The sequence below is a fragment of the Cetorhinus maximus genome, chromosome 16 (assembly GCF_964194155.1).
Source record: "Cetorhinus maximus chromosome 16, sCetMax3.hap1.1, whole genome shotgun sequence".
Taxonomy (NCBI): domain Eukaryota; kingdom Metazoa; phylum Chordata; class Chondrichthyes; order Lamniformes; family Cetorhinidae; genus Cetorhinus; species Cetorhinus maximus.
The window spans coordinates 37,728,036-37,747,525 of record NC_135894.1 but is presented as its reverse complement, the minus strand read 5'-3'; the positions used below and the strand labels follow the sequence as shown (position 1 = coordinate 37,747,525).

The window sequence follows — 19,490 nt, the reverse complement described above, 5'->3', positions numbered from 1 at the left end:
AGGACCAAATCAAAGTCAAATTATGTCTGGGAACTGTGCAAGGCTTCCAAATTTTCATTTGGTGATACCACACATTATTAGCCTTTAATAATGGAAACAAAAAATACTGAATGCCAGTTGACCTTTTTGCACAATAACACACTTGCCAAGTATAATAATGCTTGGACTGTATCATGAATAATCTTCTGTACACTGTAGATATTTTCACTACCCAACAGATAAAAACAGATGACACCCACATTCTCCAGGCAGAGTTACGCCCAGCATGACTATGGACTTCTTGAACAACATTTAATGGATTTTGGGGCATGGGTAGAGGAAGAGGGGACAAGAACAAATCTGTAATCCACATAGGTTGTCAGATTAGATGAAGCTGAGTTAATAATTTAGAAGAGCAAGGAAACAATGAAGTAAAGCCTTGCCTCATTGAAAACTTTCACTATCCTTTCAGAGCTCTTATCACTTTTAAGAAGTTTATGGCACAGGACACATCAATTATGGCACTCATGGAGCATCTGAGCGCATCAATTTAGAAACTATCTTTTAGCTCACAAAAATAAATGTTAAACTCTTACATGAAATATAAACATTAATTTAATCATCTTTGATTTACAGTAAAGTGTTTTCACATTTTGTTATTCTTCACCCATGATTTCATTACCACCAACATTACTATATTACCTCATAAGCTGTTCCATAGTGGCAGTTAAACTGACACTGTCGATTTACTTCTGCATCTCGCTCTGTGTTTGTATAAAATATGACACCATCTCCTGAGCAGGAAATAATCTGTTTGTCACTGGTGTGTGGAAGAAACTTTGCACTAAAAATGTTTGCTCGATGGCCTGAGCGTATGGTTGAAAGAATCTGAAACCAGAATTTTAAAAAAATAAAGAGACAGACAGTTGCCATTAAATAACTCAAGCAAAATTATCTTTAGACAAGTGTAAAGGGTCATCATTACAGGGCCGGTTTGGTTATCCTGCAATCTTTGTTTTCTGCTTTATACAAAAAGTAATACATTAATGAATCCTAGCAGAGCACAACTATTCCTTCAGCCAGTTTACAACTTCAGTGGGATGAAATATCCCTTGACATTACATAAAATGATAATATTTATCTTTCATATCAGTTTTCAGGGCTGCAATCAATTATTGTTCTCCAATGTCTACCAGCAGAATGCAATAAAACAGCCATTTTTGGAATTTAACTAAGATAATAGTCCTCCTTAATATTTACTTACAAATTACATAACTACCTTTTCATGAATTTTAGAGAAACCAGCTTTTCAGGTTCAATGAGATTTTAAAGTTACATCCCACGTAACTAGATATGAATCCAGGGACATGCTATAATTTTCAGAAAAATATTAAAAGACCAAAAGGGTAGTTTGGGGCACCTAGTGTCACATAATTGAGGACACAGGTTTTATTGTTCACTCCACCAAGTACCAAATCTAAACAATGTTGAGCAGTGGCTATAGGGAAAAGGAGACCCTCTTTGACACAGGCTTCCTGCACCTTTTTAAATAAAAAGAATGAAATACCATTTATGTTTAATAATGCATTTTTTCAACACACACTTTGATATTTGATCATATTGTATTTTCTGTCATACATTATGACTTAATTTACCTTTCTACTATATGGATTGGTTATCACTAGGTTGGTGTCATCAGATCCTGATAGAATGTATTCTCCTGTATCATTCCAACAAATCGTGTTTACCTGTTGCAAAATATGGAACAAAAGAAAACTCAAAAGGCAGTCCCTACATGTTTCTAGAAATGCAGTTAACCCTTGATTTAATTAAGTTATCCAGCAGCTTTTAAGAGAAAAAAGTGTTCATAAATAATGATCATCTAAAAGTTGGTCACAAATAGACTACATTAAATAGAAAAAATGTTAGAAGTTGAAATGAAAACAGAAAGAATAGAATTGGTGAAAAGAGAGAGATAGATAAAGGAATGACAGTCTACCAAAAGTAACGAAAATAATATTTAAAGTTGTGTTTTCAGTGTTCAATTGTTTGTGGTCGATATTGCAATAGAGCTTTAAGTAGCTTTATAATTGTAATGGTTGGATTTCCCATGTTGTGTCATACAGTGGTCTTTCAACTGATGTCTTTATATTGCTATTTCCTCCAGCTTTTGACTCTTTCCTTTTCTGCTTCGCTTCCTAACTTTTAAAAAATTTCCATTTGTGCCTTTTTCTTTTCTCTGGCTTTTACTTCTTCAGGTGCAAGTAAATGGATGACTTGTTATGGAGTAACAGTAAAAGGAGCAGTCAAGGGCTATTGGCTACATTTTCAATGTTGGTTGTGAGGAATATGCAGCTTGCAGCCTCAGCAGCTCTCCTCTCATCCTTAACACCCATCACTAATACTTCTCCTTCCTCTAAACTCATGCCCATGATCTCCATTACCTCCTTGCCTTCCAATTACCCCCTTCAATGCCATCAATGTCCCAAACTCATTCCTATTACTACCTCTTTCCCTTTGAAATATCAGTGTAACCCCCATATACTACCATTCCACTTGCTTTATTGCCTATCACCTTATCCTGAACCCTCCATGCATTCCCAATGCACCCCTGGGGCAGGTGACAAGAGGTTAGCAGCCTGCTCATTGCCAGTGTATGAGCAACCATTATATATTTGCTGAGTGTAACAATATATTCATCAATATTTTTATGGATGGAGTCTAAGATCAGGATCATGAGTTTGGAGGACATGAGTTACAATTCAAGAATGCAAGGTTCAGTGGGTGATGAAAGCAAGAGGTCATGGGCACCATTTGGTGGGCACCAGGTTAGGGGTTAATATACCCTCAGGAATAGCGTACAGATTGGGTTGGCTAATTACAAAATTGATTGGTTGGTCAGGGTACACACCAAGAAAAGCTGGTATCTGTGTAATACACAGTCTGAAATGTGTGGCTGGAAATGTCATGAAGTCCACAAGGAAGGCCTGGGTGCCCTATTTATTAGTTGGAAAGCCTAAAACTGAGATTTTAAATGCCTCATGATGGATGAGCAAAGACAAACAAATCGATCTCAGAGTACAAATACACCAATCACAAAGTTGTGCCACAGGTTACCAAGACCACAAAGAAAGCAAAACAAGCAAGTTTTATTTCTAGAGGGACAGAATTGAAAATTGGGGAAGTTATGCTAAACCTGCTATGAAATTTGGTTAGGCTACACTTGGAGTACTGTGTGCAGTTCTGGTCACCATATTATAAACAGGGTATAGAGAGCGTGCAGAGAAGATTTACAAGGGTGATACCAGAAATCTGTGGGTATACATATCAGGGAAAAGGTGAACAGGCTGGGTCTCTTTTCTCTTGAAAAAAGGCTAAGGGCTGACCTAATAGAAGTCTGATAATAGAAAATTTTTAGAAAGCTGGGTGGGAGGGTGAGCTGTGAGGAGGATGTAGAGATGCTTCAGTGTGATTTGGACAAACTGAGTGAATGGGCAAATGCATGGCAGATGCAGTATAATGTAGATAAATGTGAGGTTATCCACTTTGATAGCAAAAACAGGAAGGCAGGTTATTATCTGAATGGCTATAAATTGAGAGAGGGGAATGTGCAACGAGACCTGGGTGTCCTCGTACAGACCATTTAGGACTGAGATGAGGAGAAATTTCTTCACCCAGAGAGTAGTGAGCCTGTGGAATTCATACCACAGGAAGTAGTCGAGGCCAAAACATTGTATGTTTTCAAGAAGGAATTAGATATAGCTCTTGGGGCAAAAGGGATCAAAGGGTATGGGGAGAAAGTGGAAGCAGGCTATTGAGTTGGATGATCAGCCGTGATCATAATGAATGGCGGAGCAGGCTCAAAGGGCCGAATGGCCTACTCCTGTTCCTATTTTCTATGTTTCTATGTTTAAAATTATGAAATATTTTGATAAAGTGGTTGGAGAGAATGTTTCCATTTGTAGGGAACAGCATAATTAGAGGTCATCAATATAAGATAGTTGCCAAGAAGTTACCAAGAAATCCAATAGAGAATTCAGAAGAAACCTCTTTATCCAAAGTGTGATGCTCATGTGGAACTCATTACCACATGGAATGGTTGAAGTGAATAGTATAAATGCATTTAAGGGGAAGCTAGGCAAGCTTATAGGGGAAAAGGGAATAGAGGATTACGATGATAGATTTAAATGGGGAACAAAGGGAAAAGGCTTGAGTGCAGCATAAATGTCAGCATGGACTGGTTGGGCTGAATGGCCTGTTTCTGTGCTGTACATCCTATGTAACACGTAATAAACAAGAGGAAAATAACCTTAAAATTATGTGGAAAGCTGCTGGAGTTGTCAGGGAAATCAATGATCTAACTGTACAGTACTCTAGCCAAACTACACCTTGAGTACCATGTTCTGTTCTGGTCACCAAGGCGCAAGGAAGATAGTTGAGCGCAGGAGACAGTGTAGAAAAGAATTTTACAAGGCTGATCCCTGGTATCACCGATCTGAGACATGGAGGACAGACTAATGCCTCTGGCTTTTCAGCCTGGAAGAGAGAGCTGAGAGGTGTTCAAAAAATAAAATAGTAAATGATATGGAAAAGGTAAATCTGGAATATTACTTTAAATTACATTTTGGCAATTGAATAAAAGGTTCCTGACTATACAATGAAATTTTAGGACTGATATCAGGAAGTTCTCTGTAGAAAGTGATCAACAATTGGAATAGACTTCCAAATAGAGTGGTAGAGGCATAAACATTGGATATACTTAAAAAAAACAACTGAATATTGCAATGAAGACTGTAGGGTAATTCTGGGTTGATTAATTAATACAAAAACTTGTATTTATGTAGCTCCTTTAATGTAATAAAATCTCCTACGGCAGGAATATTATAAGCAAAATTTGACACTGAGCAACATAAGGCAATATTAAGGCAGATGGCCAAAAGCTTGTCAAAGAGATATGTTTTAAGGCGTGTCTTGAAGGAGGAGAGAAATGTAAAGAGGCAGAGGGGTTTAGGGAGGGAATTCCAGAGCTTAGGGCCTAGACAGCTGAAAGCATGGCTAACAATGGCGGACCAATTAAAATTGGGGTTGCTCAAGAGATCAGAATGAGATGAGCACAAATCTCGAAGGGTTGTGAGGCTGAAGGAGATGGCAAAGGGAGGGCCAAGACCATGGTGGGATTTAAAAACAAGGATGAGAATTTTAAAAATTAAGGCGTTCCTTAACCGGGGTCCAATATAGGTCAGCGAAAACAGGGTGATGGGCGAACGGGACTTAGTGTGAGTATGGACACACCAGCAGAGCTTTGGATTATCTCAAGATTACCGAGGGAAGAATGTGGGGGGCCAGTTAAGATTGTGTTGGAACAGTCAAGTCTAGAGATAACAAAGGTATGGGTGAGGTTTTCAGAAGCAGATGAACTGAGGCAGAGCTGAAATCGAGCAATATTACAGAAAGTGGAAATAGGTGGTCTTAGTGAAGGTGCAGATATGTAGCCTGAAGCTCATCTCAGGATTAAATATGACTGAGAACAGTTCAGTCTCAGACAGCTGACAGAAAACTGATGGAGTTAGTAGCTAGTGAATAGAGTTTGTAGCAGGGACGGAAGATAATAGCTTCAGCCTTCCCAATATTTCATTGGAGGAAATTTCTGATTAGCCAGTACTGGATATCAGACAAGCAGTCTGATAATTTAGAGACAGTGGAAGAGTTGAGAGGTGGCACCGGTGGTGGCAAGGTTGATCTGAATGTCGTCAGTGTACACGTGAAAACTAATGCTGAGTTTTCAGATGAGGTTGCTGAGAGGCAACATATAGATTAAAAAAAAAACAGGAGGGGGCCAAGGATGGATCTTTGAGGGACGCTAGAGGCAATAGTGCGGGAGCAGGAAGAGAAGCCATTGCAGGTGATTCTCTGGCTACAATTAGATGGATAAGAATGAAACCAGTTTCAGATCTGGAGCAGGAAACAAAATGCGAAGGTAAATATACACAGGGAAAACTCAAGTTACATAGGACTGGTTACGTAGCAATTATTAGCATGCATAAAAAACCTGATAGAATTCAATAGGAGGGGGTCCAGAGTTAAAGTCAGAGGCCCTGTGGTGGAATAACATTGATGTAGGTAGGGCGGAATCACCATGGAGCATCAACAAGCTGTTGTCCGTGTTTGGAGACAGGTGTATAGAGTAAGATCCAGAAGCTACTTAAGGGTAGATTGCTGAAGGATGCATTGACGTAGGTATTTTTGTGGGAAAGTTGGGGAGGTATACAGCATCAGTTGCAGGATGGAAAGATGGTGGCGAAACTAAAGGTCACCATTAAATCCTGATTAATTAATACAGAATGCTTGGTCCCCTCATTCATAATTATCTTGTAAAGCAGGACTGTGCTCATTAGTTTGGTAGCAAAATATCTACTTACATGGAAATTATAAGGGAAATTTTAAGTATCTCAATTATAATATGCACTATCTTGGACCTAAAGCATTAGTTAACTTTAATCAGTTGAGATGAATCTTTCAGCCAATATAAAAGGAGAAGAATGGGAATAGAAACAAATGGGAGGACCCTAACCACCCCTTTGTAGTATCTCTCTGGGCTTTCCAATGGAAAGCAGCATACCCCTAACCAGAGGCAAAAAGATTATCTGGTACATTGGGGGAAAACAAATTAAAGGAGGGTTGAAGTAATATAGATAACCAGATATATACTAACCTGTGATATAATGAAGACAGAAAAAAAGTACTGTCGCAAATATTTTTAGCTTGGTTAAAATGGAAAGCCATTCACTTTTCAGAAGCTAATATTTTGGCTTATTAAGCATCTTTATATCCAGTACAAGGCGAAAAACGATGAATACTGTTCCTTTGACCACTGCTAAAGCATACTTTAAAAATAAAAATAGTTAACTGTATACTCACACAACCATCATGAACATTCAATTTAGCTTCAAGTTTTAATCTTTGGATAAATTCTCTTCTTCCTGTATTAAGAACAATTATCAAAGTAAGAAGTTAACCATGGAGTACAATAGGTAGCAAAATATAGAACATTGAGAGAGAATTATTACCAATATCAATGAAAGTGCGCTGACTAAGCCAAGAGTAGGGGTGTCAAACATGACAACAGCAATTATTGCTTATACAATCCTCTGATTATTCAGCCATCAAAAATAAAAGCTACATATGGAGTGTTGATAACAACATAGCCTTTCAGCATGAATCACATGTGACAATAGCTAAGATTTTAGGAAATCAAGTCTCTTGGCTACAAAGAACTAAAATGGACATGACACATTCAGCAATCAACAGCTACAGAATAAAACTGGAATTCCAGTTTAATTGACACCTACAGTATAGACATCAATGGAGAAAGGAAGGTTAGTCACTCCCTGGGGCACCTGAAGCAGGAAAAACAGGTTGAAGCATCTCTTGCAAAACTCCTGCTGGGTCAAAAAATGTCAAGTTAATGGGGATTTCTGCAAGCTGAATGTTTGTATCCTACTAATCAATGATAGGATGACATTTTTTCCAGCTGTGATGGAAAGCGAGAGAAGAGAATGTAAAAAGATAAGGTTAAAAGAATATGGTGCACTAACAATTTCAGATTTGTGTGATAAATCCAGTTTGTTGTCAAGGTACAAGATTCAACTTTGCTTCAATCAGATCAAATTGTATACTTGTCAATCTAATCAAAATAAGCTGCCAGTCAGCTGGTACTTATGTTCCATTTTCCTATCAGACGCAAATTGTTGGCCTCACAGATGAACTAACACTTTAATCAGTATCTTGCACAATATCAAAAGAGTGTATACTTCTATGTAAAACACCCACTACACAGAATCAAGTTGATAAAATACAAGTGTTAAATAAATAATAAAAATGCACTATTTACAGCATTTGCATGTTGTGCATTTATTGACCACAAAGTCAGCAGCAAAATGAATTATTTTGAATAGTGAATAATGAAGCGAGTCATAAATGTATAGCATCTTGGCTTTCATCTCCTGTTATTGAAAGCATTCAAGCTTTCACAATGAGTGCATACCAGTAAAGCACTAAATGGCTATTTGAATCCACTACTGAAGATTAGCATTGTCCAATGATAATGACCACTGGCAACCAGGTAAGACTCTGATCAATTAGGTAATAATGTATCTTTTCCAGCAATTGAGAGAGATTAGTAAGATTTTTTTTGAAATATAAGATACCGTACCAGGAATGAAGAGCGTTATTTTTCACTCCAATTACATGTAAAATGCCAACAGCAATTGCTCAGCAACAAAATTTAATAGCCGATTTGTCACTTGTGTGCCAAAGCTAATAATGTGGAGAAATACTTCAAACAAAACAAGGAAGTGCAGCTAATTATACCTGGTATAACTTGCCCTGGTCAGATGTCAAAAGGAAGTGCCCAACAGTAAACAGTGAAAAAAAGCTGACACATTAACCCAAAGGAGGTGTCTATAAAGAATCAAGTAGGAAAAGACTGTATGAGCAATGCAGTGACATCTTACAACCATATCCTTGGTGTTCCTATTGTTCATTCAATACATAAAAATGGTGACTGTTTTCACCATTTCACTAATTTCTAAGAATTACAAATCACAAAAAAGATTGGACTATCATTTGCAGTCAGCTGCTATATGTGGCTAAGTTTGACTAATTCTTTTCAAGACCACTAAACAACTATTCCACTTCCAGGGAAAGAAAGAGGATAAAATTCCTTTCCCATTCCATTTCAACTCATAGTATAACCTTGAATCAATTTTCCACTTTATTTGCACAAAACTCTAATCACAATATCAATCTTCTGCACGTAGATCGTTTTCAATTGTAAGTGATCAATTCTGAAGTGATCTGTAAATATTTAATGATAAAAATAAGACTTTCAGGTATGAAAGATTGAATATTGTATAATGCATAACCAGATCAAAACATCTGGAGCAAATTATAATACAATGAATGTAACTGAATTATCACAGAGACAGGAACCCAGAGATGATCACAACTGCATCACTTACAATGTTTGAAGAATGCAAAGCAATTAAAAACGGTTAACAGAACATTAGGTTGTATAGTCAGACTCAAATTTCCAGAAGTCACACTCTGCTTTACAATCCACTGGACAACTATTTAGTTTTGATCACCACACCACAAAAGAGAACAGACTTACACTGAAAATGGATACAGAAATTTGAAAAATAGTCAAATGAGCAGCAAGTATTAAGGGATTATTAATGTTTAAATATTAAAATGTATTGTGATCTTGCTGTAAATTGAAAAAAATGTTTTCTCCCCATTCAAGCATCTGCCCCTTATTATTCAGTTATCTCCTTGAAATTCTGATAATTCATGTTTTTAAGGCATTAAATTTCCACTGTGTTATTTACATTGATAAATTCCGATTATTGGATAACTTATATTTTAAGCATAAAATAATGATTCAATTATCAGGAGCAAATACAAAGTAGTTAACTTTTTAAAATCTCAAATGGGACCTGAAACTGAGGCCTGCTCTACCCTCTCAGGGCAAACATAAAAGATCCCATGGTGGCACTATTCGGAAAGTAGGATGTTCTGCTGGTATCCTGACCAAATGTTTATTCCTCCACTATCATGACAATGACAGATTATCTGGTCAATTATCTCACTGCTGTTTGTGTTATTTTGCTTTGTGCACATTGGCTGGTACATTTCCTTACATTACAACAGTGACTACACTTCAAACATACTTTATTAGCCGTGAAACGCTTTGGGACATCTTAATGTCATGAAAGATACACTAGAAATCTTCTTTCTTGTGGCATGACATTCAAATTCAACCACAAACGTCACCGCATCTGGGTCACAAAAAACCAGTGGCAAACAAAAAATAAATGCAAGTGTTGTTTTTTAAAAAGACTAATAATGAAGACCATTTTCCTTCCTGACTGTTTCCAGCTGCAGTGGAATCATAGTCATAATGTTGATAATTCATGCAGACACACCAGACAAACTGTTACAGGCAGCCTTCACACTTGCCACCAGGGGAGGCTGGGTTTGGTGGTGTTGGAAGGTTAGGAAGTAGGCCATTGGATAAATCATGCTAGAGATGACCCAAGCACAGATAGAGGTTATGGCAGGAGTGAAGTAGAGTTGGAAGTGGAATATGTTGTGAAGGTGGAAGAAAGCAGTTTTAACGATGAATCTCAAGTCTGTTTTGAACAGGAAATGCCACGTTTGGGGAAACGAAGTCAGAAGGTCAGTGGCACAATCGTTGTGAGCAGTAACAATTACTTTGGAGCTTTTGAAATTTTAGTTCAAGAAGGAAAACGTCAGGCAGATAATCTAAGAGCACAGAGGAAGTTGTGGGTTCCAGAAATGTGGTAGATAAGTACAGCTGCATGTTATTACCATTCGTATGGAAGCTGACCCTGTGAAGATGCTCCTGCAGTCAACTGGCAAGCAAGACACATGGGGCTCATCTCCAGAATATGGCAGTATCACTGGCATTTCTTTCCATTACACTCAGATACAGTGACCACCACCAACCTGCCCAGCAAGACCAGCTGATGCCATTTCTATTTGCGATCCAATTCCCCAGTGACTGCTTCTTCTAACTCATTAACCCAAGTCCCAATGCTGCTATCTCTCATAGCTCAGAGGCAGGGACAAAGAAGGGTTTAAAAACAGAAGGCCAACAAGAGGAAGGAGAAAAAGTGAGAAGGGGTTCGGGGTGAGAAGCATCAGTGAAGGCAAAGAGAGACACTCAAATGAAAGCACACAAATAAAGAAGTGAAATCAGAGACAAATAAATGGGAAAGCAGAAAGAAATGGACGATTGAAGGAGCAGAGAGCAATTTAGAATACAACGCTGTTTTGCTAAGTATATATTGCACTCTTAATCAAAAGCAGCCCACTCACAGGATGTATCACAAGGATCCAGCTGAATATTTTAACCTACTGCATTACCCAGTCCTTGGGGTTTAGTCGTTTCGATGACATAGACCAACTTGAATTAGTAAACTGTATAACACAAACTTAAATAATTACCATAAGAGTGTCCTGCTAAAGGCATTTATATATGTAATCAGTTCTGACTTAGAATGCAAAATGGAATGACTTGAATGTGAGGCAGAGCAAAATGTTTTTAAAAGGAGACACCAAAATAAAATGCAATCAGGAAATTCCTATACAATAATATATACACTTCACTAATGATAAATGGAAATTGAAGAATAGTCAATGAAGTTGGTATAATTGCAATACATTTAAATATATAGAGTTAATTACTTTTTAATAATTCTTTGCATTAGCATTTCTGTATCTGCTCACCCAATTTATTTTCTCAAAACACTTGCGTCCTATATTTAACCTTTGTGAAATATACTGATACTGCATCACTCCATTTCTAAATTTAGATGATCCCTGTCATCATCATTTTGGATTGCATTACAAATTCTTGGGTTTTCAGTTGCAGCAATAATATTATAATATGCCAGCTTCTAAATGAAGTGTAGTATCTCTATATCTTGCATGAATTTAAAAAGCCTTGTTCCAAAATTTGGTTCCAGAAGTTATCAAATGTGTGGGGAACAAAATGCTGGAAATACCTTCCCTACATCTGCTAGTTGGCAAATTTAGGACCAAAGGTCATAGCCTAAAAATTAGAACCAATCCTTTCAGGAGTGAAGCTAGAAAGCACTTCTACTCTCTCTATATGTCTATATATATATATGTATATATATATAAAAGAGAATTCCAAACATTCACAACCTTCTGAGTGAAGAAATAGTTTCTCATTTTAGTCCTAAATGATCAAACACTTATCTTGAGGCTGCGTCTGTGTTCTAGATTTCCCAGCCAGGGGGAAAAAAACCTCCCAGTATCAACCTTATCAAGCCATTTCAGAATCTTCTATGTCTCAATGTGATCACCGCTCATTCTTCTCCAGAGTGTATAGGCCCATTTACTCAACTTTCCATCATATAACAACTCTCCCATCCCTGGGATCAATCTAGCAAACCTTCACCGTATGCCTCCAATGCAAGAAATATATCTTTCCTTAGATATGGAGACCAAAACTGCACACAGTACTCCAGGTGTGGTATCACCAAAGCTCCATACAAAACTTCCTTACTCTTATACTCCAATCCCCTGGCAATAAAGGCCAACATCCCACTTGCCTTCCTTATATAAAAACAAAAAACTGAGGATGCTGGAAATCCAAAACAAAAACAGAATTACCTGGAAAAACTCAGTAGGTCTGGAAGGATTGGCGGAGAAGAAAAGAGTTGACGTTTCAAGTCCTCATGACCCTTCAACAGAACTGAGTAAAAATAGGAGAGGGGTGAAATATAAGCTGGTTTAAGGTGGGGGGGTGGGGGGAGAGAAGTTGGGGGGCCGGGGGGTGGTTGTAGGGACAAGCAAGCAGTGATAGGAGCAGATAATCAAAAGATGTCACAGACAAAGGAACAAAGAGGTGTTGAAGGTGGTGATATTATCGAAACGAATGTGCTAATTAAGAATGGATGGCAGGACATTCAAGGTACAGCTCTAGTGGGGGTGGGGTGGAAAGACTAACAGGGCATTAAAGGTATAGATTTAAAAATAATGGAAATAGGTGGGAAAAGAAAAATCTATATAAATTATTGGAAAAAACAAAAGGGAGGTTGCTTGTTGTACCTGTGTTCCTTGTACGAGTACACCAAAGTTTCTCTGAGCATCAATATTTCGAAGTTTCACACCTTTTAAAAACATTCTATTTTCTATTCTTCCCATCAAAGTAAATAATCTCTCACATTCCCACATTGTGCATTTGCCACCTTGTTGCCCACTTACTTAACTTGTCTATACTTCTGTGCAGTTGTTCCTAAATCAATTGCTAATTATACATTTCAGCTTGATAAAATTTCTGTTAATTAAAAGGTATTAAGGGAATGAGGCAAAGGTGGGTATACAGCAGAAAAGACTCTAGGGAGTCAATGGCCTACTTCTGTTTCTATGTCTACAGGCCATACCAGCTGCTCTGCATTACCAATAATCATATAAAGTATAGCCTAGTCAGAAAGGTAGAATCATAGAATGGTTACAGCATAGGCAGAGGTCATTCAGCCCATTAAGTCCGTGCCAGCACTCGGCAAGAGCAACTTAGCTAGTCTTACTGCCTGGTCATTTTCCTGTAGTCCTGCAATTCTTTTTAATCTTCAGGTGCTCATCCAATTCCCTTTTGAAAGTGACAACTGAATCTGCCTCCACCACTCAAGCAATGCATTCCAGACCCTAACCACTCACTGTGTTAAAATTGTTTCCTCATGTTGTTTTTGATTCTGTGTGTTCTCTGATCTTGATCTCTTAGCTAAAAGGAACAGTTTCTCCCTATCTACTCTGTCTAGACCCCTCATCATTTTGAATACCTTTTATGAAATCTCCTCTCAACTTTCTCTTCTCTAAAGGAGGACAACCCCAGCTTCTCCAATCTATCCATGTAACAGAAGTCACTTATCCCTGGAACCATTTTCATAAGACCATAAGACATAGGAGCAGAAGTTAGGCCATTCGGCCCATCGAGTCTGCTCCGCCATTCAATCATGGCTGATAAGTTTCTCAACCCCATTCTCCCGCCTTCTCCCCGTAACCTTTGATCTCCTTACCAATCAAGAACCTATCTATCTCACTCTTAAATACACTCAATGACCTGGCCTCCACAGCCTTCTGTGGCAATGAATTCCAATGATTCACCACTCTCTGGTTAAAGAAGTTTCTCCTCATCTCTGTTCTAAAAGGTCTTCCCTTTACTCTGAGGCTGTGCCCTTGGGTCCTAGTCTCTCCTACTAATGGAAACATCTTCCCCACGTCCACTCTATCCAGGCCTTTCAGTATTCTGTAAGTTTCAATGAGATCCCCCCTCATCCTTCTAAACTCCATCGAGTATAGACCCAGAGTCCTCAAACATTCCTCATATGTTAAGCCTTTCATTCCTGGGATCGTTCTCGTGAACCTCCTCTGGACCCTCTCCAGGGCCAGCACATCCTTCCTGAGATACGAGGCCCAAAATTGCTCACAATATTCTAAATATGGTCTGATCAGAGCCTTATAAAGCCTCAGCAGCACATCCCTGCTTTTATATTCTAGACCTCTCGAAATAAATGTCAACATTGCATTTGCCTTCCTAACTACCAACTCAACTTGCAAGTTAACCTTAAGAGAATCCTGGACTAGGACTTCCAAGTCCCTTTGCACTCCAGATTCCTGAATTTGGAAATTCAGGGACTATTAGAAAATAGTCTATGCCTCTATTCTTCCTACCAAAGTGCATGACCTCACACTTCCCCACGTTGTATTCCATCTGCCACTTCTTTGCCCATTCTCCTAACCTGTCCAAATCCTTCTGCAGCCTCCCCGCCTCCTCAATACTACCTGTCCCTCCACCTATCTTTGTATCATCTGCAAACTTAGCCAGGATGCCCTCAGTTCCTTCATCTAGATCATTAATGTATAAAATGAAAAGTTGTGGTCCCAACACTGACCCCTGCGGAACTCCACTAGTCACCGGCCGCCATCCTGAGAAGGACCCCCTTATCCTCACTCTCTGCCTCCTGCCAGACAGCCAATCTTCTATCCATGCTAGTTCCTTGCCTCTAACACCATGGGCTCTTATCTTACTGAGCAGCCTCCTGTGCGGCACCTTGTCAAAGGCCTTCTGGAAGTCCAAGTAGATAACACCCATTGGCTCTCCTTTGTCTAACCTACTCGTTACCTCCTCAAAGAATTCTAACAGTTTTGTCAGGCATGACCTCCCCTTGATGAAACCATGCTGACTTTGCCCGATTTTACCATGCACTTCCAAGTATTCTGAAATCTCATCCTTAATAATGGACTCTAAAATCTTACCAATGACCGAGGTCAGGCTAATCGGCCTGTAATTTCCCGTCTTTTGCCTCACTCCCTTCTTAAACAGGGGGGGTTACATTAGCTATTTTCCAGTCTTCTTCTTCCTGCACTTTCCCTAAAGCCTTCGCATCCTTCTCAAATGCCGTCCCCAGAATTGGACACAATACTACAAACCAATTTTTTTTTAATATATAGGTTCATCATAACTTCCTCATTTTTGTTGTCTATGCCTCTACTTATAAAGCCCAGGATCTGGATGCTTTTTAAACCACTTTCTCGTCTTACCCTACCACCTTCAACAATTTGTGTACATATAACCCCAGGGATGTCTGTTTCTGCCACCCATTTAAAATTGTTGCCTTTAATTATATCAGAGTTTCACATTCTTCCTGTCAAAATGCATCATTTCACATTTCTCTGCATTAAATTTCACCTGTTACGTGGCTGCCCATTCCACCAGCCTGTTTGTGTCCTCAAAGTATATCACCATCTTCACCACAATTCACAATACCTGCAAGTTTTTTTTCCCCCACCTGCAAATTCTGAAATTGCACTCTATACTCCCAAGTCTAAGTCATTAATATAGAAAGAAAAGCAATGGTCCTAGCACTGACCCCTTGGGAACGCCACGATAGACCTTCCTCCAGGCTGAAAAACAACCATTCCCAAAAATGCTGCTTCTTGTCACTCAGCCAAATTTGTATTCATTCCACCTCTGTCCTTTTTATTCCATGGGCCTCAACTTCACTGACAAGCCTGTTTTACGATACTTTCAGTATTTTAGAAGTATCATGGGATAAAAATTAGCACTGATTTTCCAGATTGAAACTTAGTAATGGACCAGAGGTTTTCAAAATTGTAATATAGAGTACCAGCAAAACGCAAGTAGCATTCACTGTTCTGTTACTCAGTTAATGTATTCTAAGCACCCAATGCCAACATCAAGCAGCCTAGGGTCTGATATATCAGAGTAAAGTTCCCTCAACTCTGCCCAGTAATAAATCACATACCAAGCACAGAAAGCCACCAACTCCCTATATATGAGTGTTACATCCTTGGCTTCTAGAAGCAAGTCTGCCGATTGGTGCCAAATTGAGGAGTTTTGTTCTCTTGGCCCATAACCCTAGAAACTAGATTAAAGTGGCACAAACTCATTTCATACAAGGTCTCTCTGGCCAGACGACATTACCATAGATTTTAGGAGTGGCTTAAAACAGCAGTGAGAGACAAAGACAGCTAGGGAGGGAATTCCAGGGCTGAGGTTCTGGGCAGCTAAAAGTGGAACAATTATTTTTAAAAAGGTATACAAAGAGGAGGAGTACTGAGATCTGGAGGGTTGTAGGACTGGAGGAGGTTACAGGAATAACTGAACAGAAGGATGAGAATTTTAAAATCAAGTGTGGATCAGGAGCCATTATAGGTCAGTGAACACAGGGGTGATGGGTTGACTCGGTTTAGGATATGGGCAGCAGAATTTTGGATGAGCTCAAATTTACGCAGGGTGGAAGGTGGGAGGCCAGCCAGCAGAGCATTGAAATAGTTGAATAAAGGCATGGATGAGGGCTTCAGCAGCAGATGAGCTGAGGCAGACACAGCATCAGATAATATTACAGAGGAAAGCACTCTTTCTGATGGAAAGGATATGGTTTTGGAAGCTCAGCTCTGATTACTGCGTCCAATTCTGGTCAATGAGGTACAGGAGAAAGCTCCAAGTACTGATGTCAGTGCACAGAGACTGATCTTTTATGTCTTTCTTTTGATGATATATAAACATTTGTGTTGTCATGAAGATGTGCTTTATGCCAAATAATGATGTTAATCCACCAGCTGTCAACATGAATTGAACTTTTAAAAAACAGGCCTTTTTTAAAAAGAACAGACTAAAGTGACTTGAACTCTCAGCTGAGATGGCTATCTAATTTACATTACTGTACATTCCACATTCCAACCCCATTGAGATGGAGACAGCATGTCTACAAAAACCCAAAGACAATGACCTCAGCAGAAAGTGAATGAACCTTCTTTCCTATTGCATTAGCACAATGTACAGATACTCAACTGGATGCAGACAAACATTCAAACCTAATCATTGGAAAAATGGGACCCTGGCTAAGAGGGGGAATTCCCAGACCTGACCTAATCAAGTTACAATTGGGGTATTTGATCATGCTTGAATTACTGGTCAGTTGGATAGGGCAGTGATATGACAAGCCAGCCCTTTGTATGGTTTAAGCAGAGGTTTTCTCAGCAGAACGGAGGACAAGCAACTGAGACGCTGAGAGAGATCGTTCCTCTCTCACCCAACTTGCAAGCTTTTGGGCCCTGTCTGCTATTGTTCAACTCTGTCCGTGTGCAGCAGGTGGATTTTAAAGAAAGAACTAAACTTTACAGCTGTGTCTCCAGAAAAACAGGTCATCCATCTGCAGTTTTAAACCACCTCAACGCTAAAAGCAGAAGACCACTGAGCGAAAGCAACAAGTACACCTGATTCAGCTTGAAGCAAGCCAAGTCACCAGACTACAGGCTGTGAATTCCTTTTAACTTGCATGGACTCAATGTGGCCAACCTACCCTTCCCTACTCTGTAATTTGTATTTTGTGTATGTGCGCATGCAAAAGTTGGTGCGTCTTTTATTGAGATCGGTTTAAGTATAATAAAGCTAACCCCTTTTCTTTGTTAAACTCAAAAAACCTGTCCTATCGGTTCTTTTGTGATCACAGTGCGTAAACAGTTAAGTACTCAATGAAATGGCAAGTGTATCCTTTTCAAACAAAAAACCTGTTGCGATCACATGAGGAAAGAGCAAAGAGGGGAGCAATTCGACCTCTCCTCACCTGGTTATAACATGTGTTGTTGTAGTGGGTGGAAAGTAAGCTGATAGAGAGTGAAGATTGGATAATGAGTAGCGGGCATTAGAAGTAATGGGCACAGGGGAAGGAAATATGTTGCTGAGATGTAATTACAAGAAGTAACATAAAGTAAGCATGTGGGTGAGTAGTGAATATCAAGTGTAGTGGGCATTGGGAAGATGGGAAGTTTGAGCAAGTAGAGAATGTAGGATCAGCAAAAGTATTATAAATGATGAGTAGTAGAGATGAAAGGACAAATAAGTCTGGAGAAGTAGGGAGGGAGAGCAGTAGGTGGAGCTACAGAGGAGCAGAGAGAATGGGGTGTACATGGGCAGCTCAATTTTCTTTAACCAGATCCAATTTACTTACTTGATAAATTTGCCCCCAAAAGTTAGATTCCCTTTGTTTAGGCACATTAATTGATTAATCCAACTGTCTCACTCGCTATAAATTCCCATTAACTTAATTTCATTATAGAATTATGCTGCAAAGAAGAAAGCCATTTGGCCCATCATCCCAATGTCAGTTCTTTGATTAAAAATAATTTATCATCCGTGCCTGGCATAAAGATGTATGCAGTTTCTAGATAGACCGCGTCCTAGAAATGCAATTCGATGTACTAAGGTTATATTTTTTTTTAAAGAGACCCCACTTAATCATTATAAGTGGAGTCTGTCCAATTGCACAAATTGAGGCTTTTTTCTTATCGGTTTAATTTGCACCTGTCCCACTACTCCAGAAGTTTGGATTTAAATATTTAATTAATTTCTAGTTGACTCATTGCTCTGAAATTAGGATCATATCTTGAGATTGTATTTATTTAATAAATTCACAATTGCTCTTACACAGTTCCACAGCTTAAATTAGCAGTTCAGAGTAAATTTTTCCAATTAAGTTGTGCCTAGCACCAAAAGTTCCATTAGTCGAAACAAATTCAAAAGATGTGTGTAAAACACATTGCGCTTAACAGCAGGAAAGCTGAATGCAGAAATGACTGGACAACAGAGTTTGAGACACAAAATAGCACCACTTGAAAGGCAAGTATAATGGCAGGCATAGATTCAAAAGCAAGGCATTCTTGCATTACCCATTAAAATGTAATAGAAGCAGATACTGCTAAGTACCATAAGGTTTGGCAATATTGTGAATATTGTGAAATAGGAACTGTGTGTGGTAACACATACATACATAAATAAAATTAGTCTATCTCCATTAGTTAATGACATTCCTGAACAGGTGAAAAGGAAATTCTAGGGGGGTGGTTACCATTTGGGCTCTTGGTCAACTCTCTTACTCACATTCAAACCCATCATAATTTCCATAGGCAGGCCCATGATTCAAAATTGGTACCCTTGTGCACAGTGTAAACTAGATTTGCAAACCAGAGGGTTAAGAATTATCCTTCTAAAATCATAGAATTGTTATGGTGCAGAAGGAGCCCATTTGGGCCATCGTGTCTGCACCAGCTCTCTGACAGAGAAACTCACGTAATTCCATTTTCCTGCCTTCTCCCCGTAACCCTGCACATTCTTCCTTTTCAGATAACAGTCCAATTCCCTTTTGAATGCTTCAGTTGAATTACTGAATTATTTTACTGCAATAATTTGAACAGGAGGTTGTATAGGCTGCTCACCTGCCAACGCAAAAGAGCAGAAAGCACCATTCCATCAAGTTGTGTGGTTCAGGCAAAAGCTGGTCAATTTTACGAACATACAAAATAGGAGCAGAAATAGATCATTCGGGCCGTTGAGCCTGCTCCACCATTCAATAAAAGCACGGCTGATCTGTTTG

The 19,490-nt window shown here is 39.0% G+C and overlaps 1 protein-coding gene across 9 annotated transcripts in view; it reads right to left on the bottom strand.

The window, feature by feature from the left end:
- dcaf6 (ddb1 and cul4 associated factor 6) overlaps positions 1–19,490 on the bottom strand; it is a 174,668-nt gene that overhangs the window by 141,883 nt on the left and 13,295 nt on the right. For all 9 annotated transcript variants that reach the window (XR_013579150.1, XM_078559693.1, XM_078559694.1 and 6 more), the window contains exons 2-4: positions 6,898–6,959; positions 1,635–1,727; positions 682–867 (exon numbers count right to left, since the gene is read on the bottom strand). Coding sequence is in view for 8 of the 9 variants with exons in the window: in XM_078559693.1 (XP_078415819.1) it covers positions 682–867; positions 1,635–1,727; positions 6,898–6,959 (341 nt within the window). In the remaining variant the exon portion in view is untranslated. The remainder of the gene's footprint in view (positions 1–681; positions 868–1,634; positions 1,728–6,897; positions 6,960–19,490) is intronic.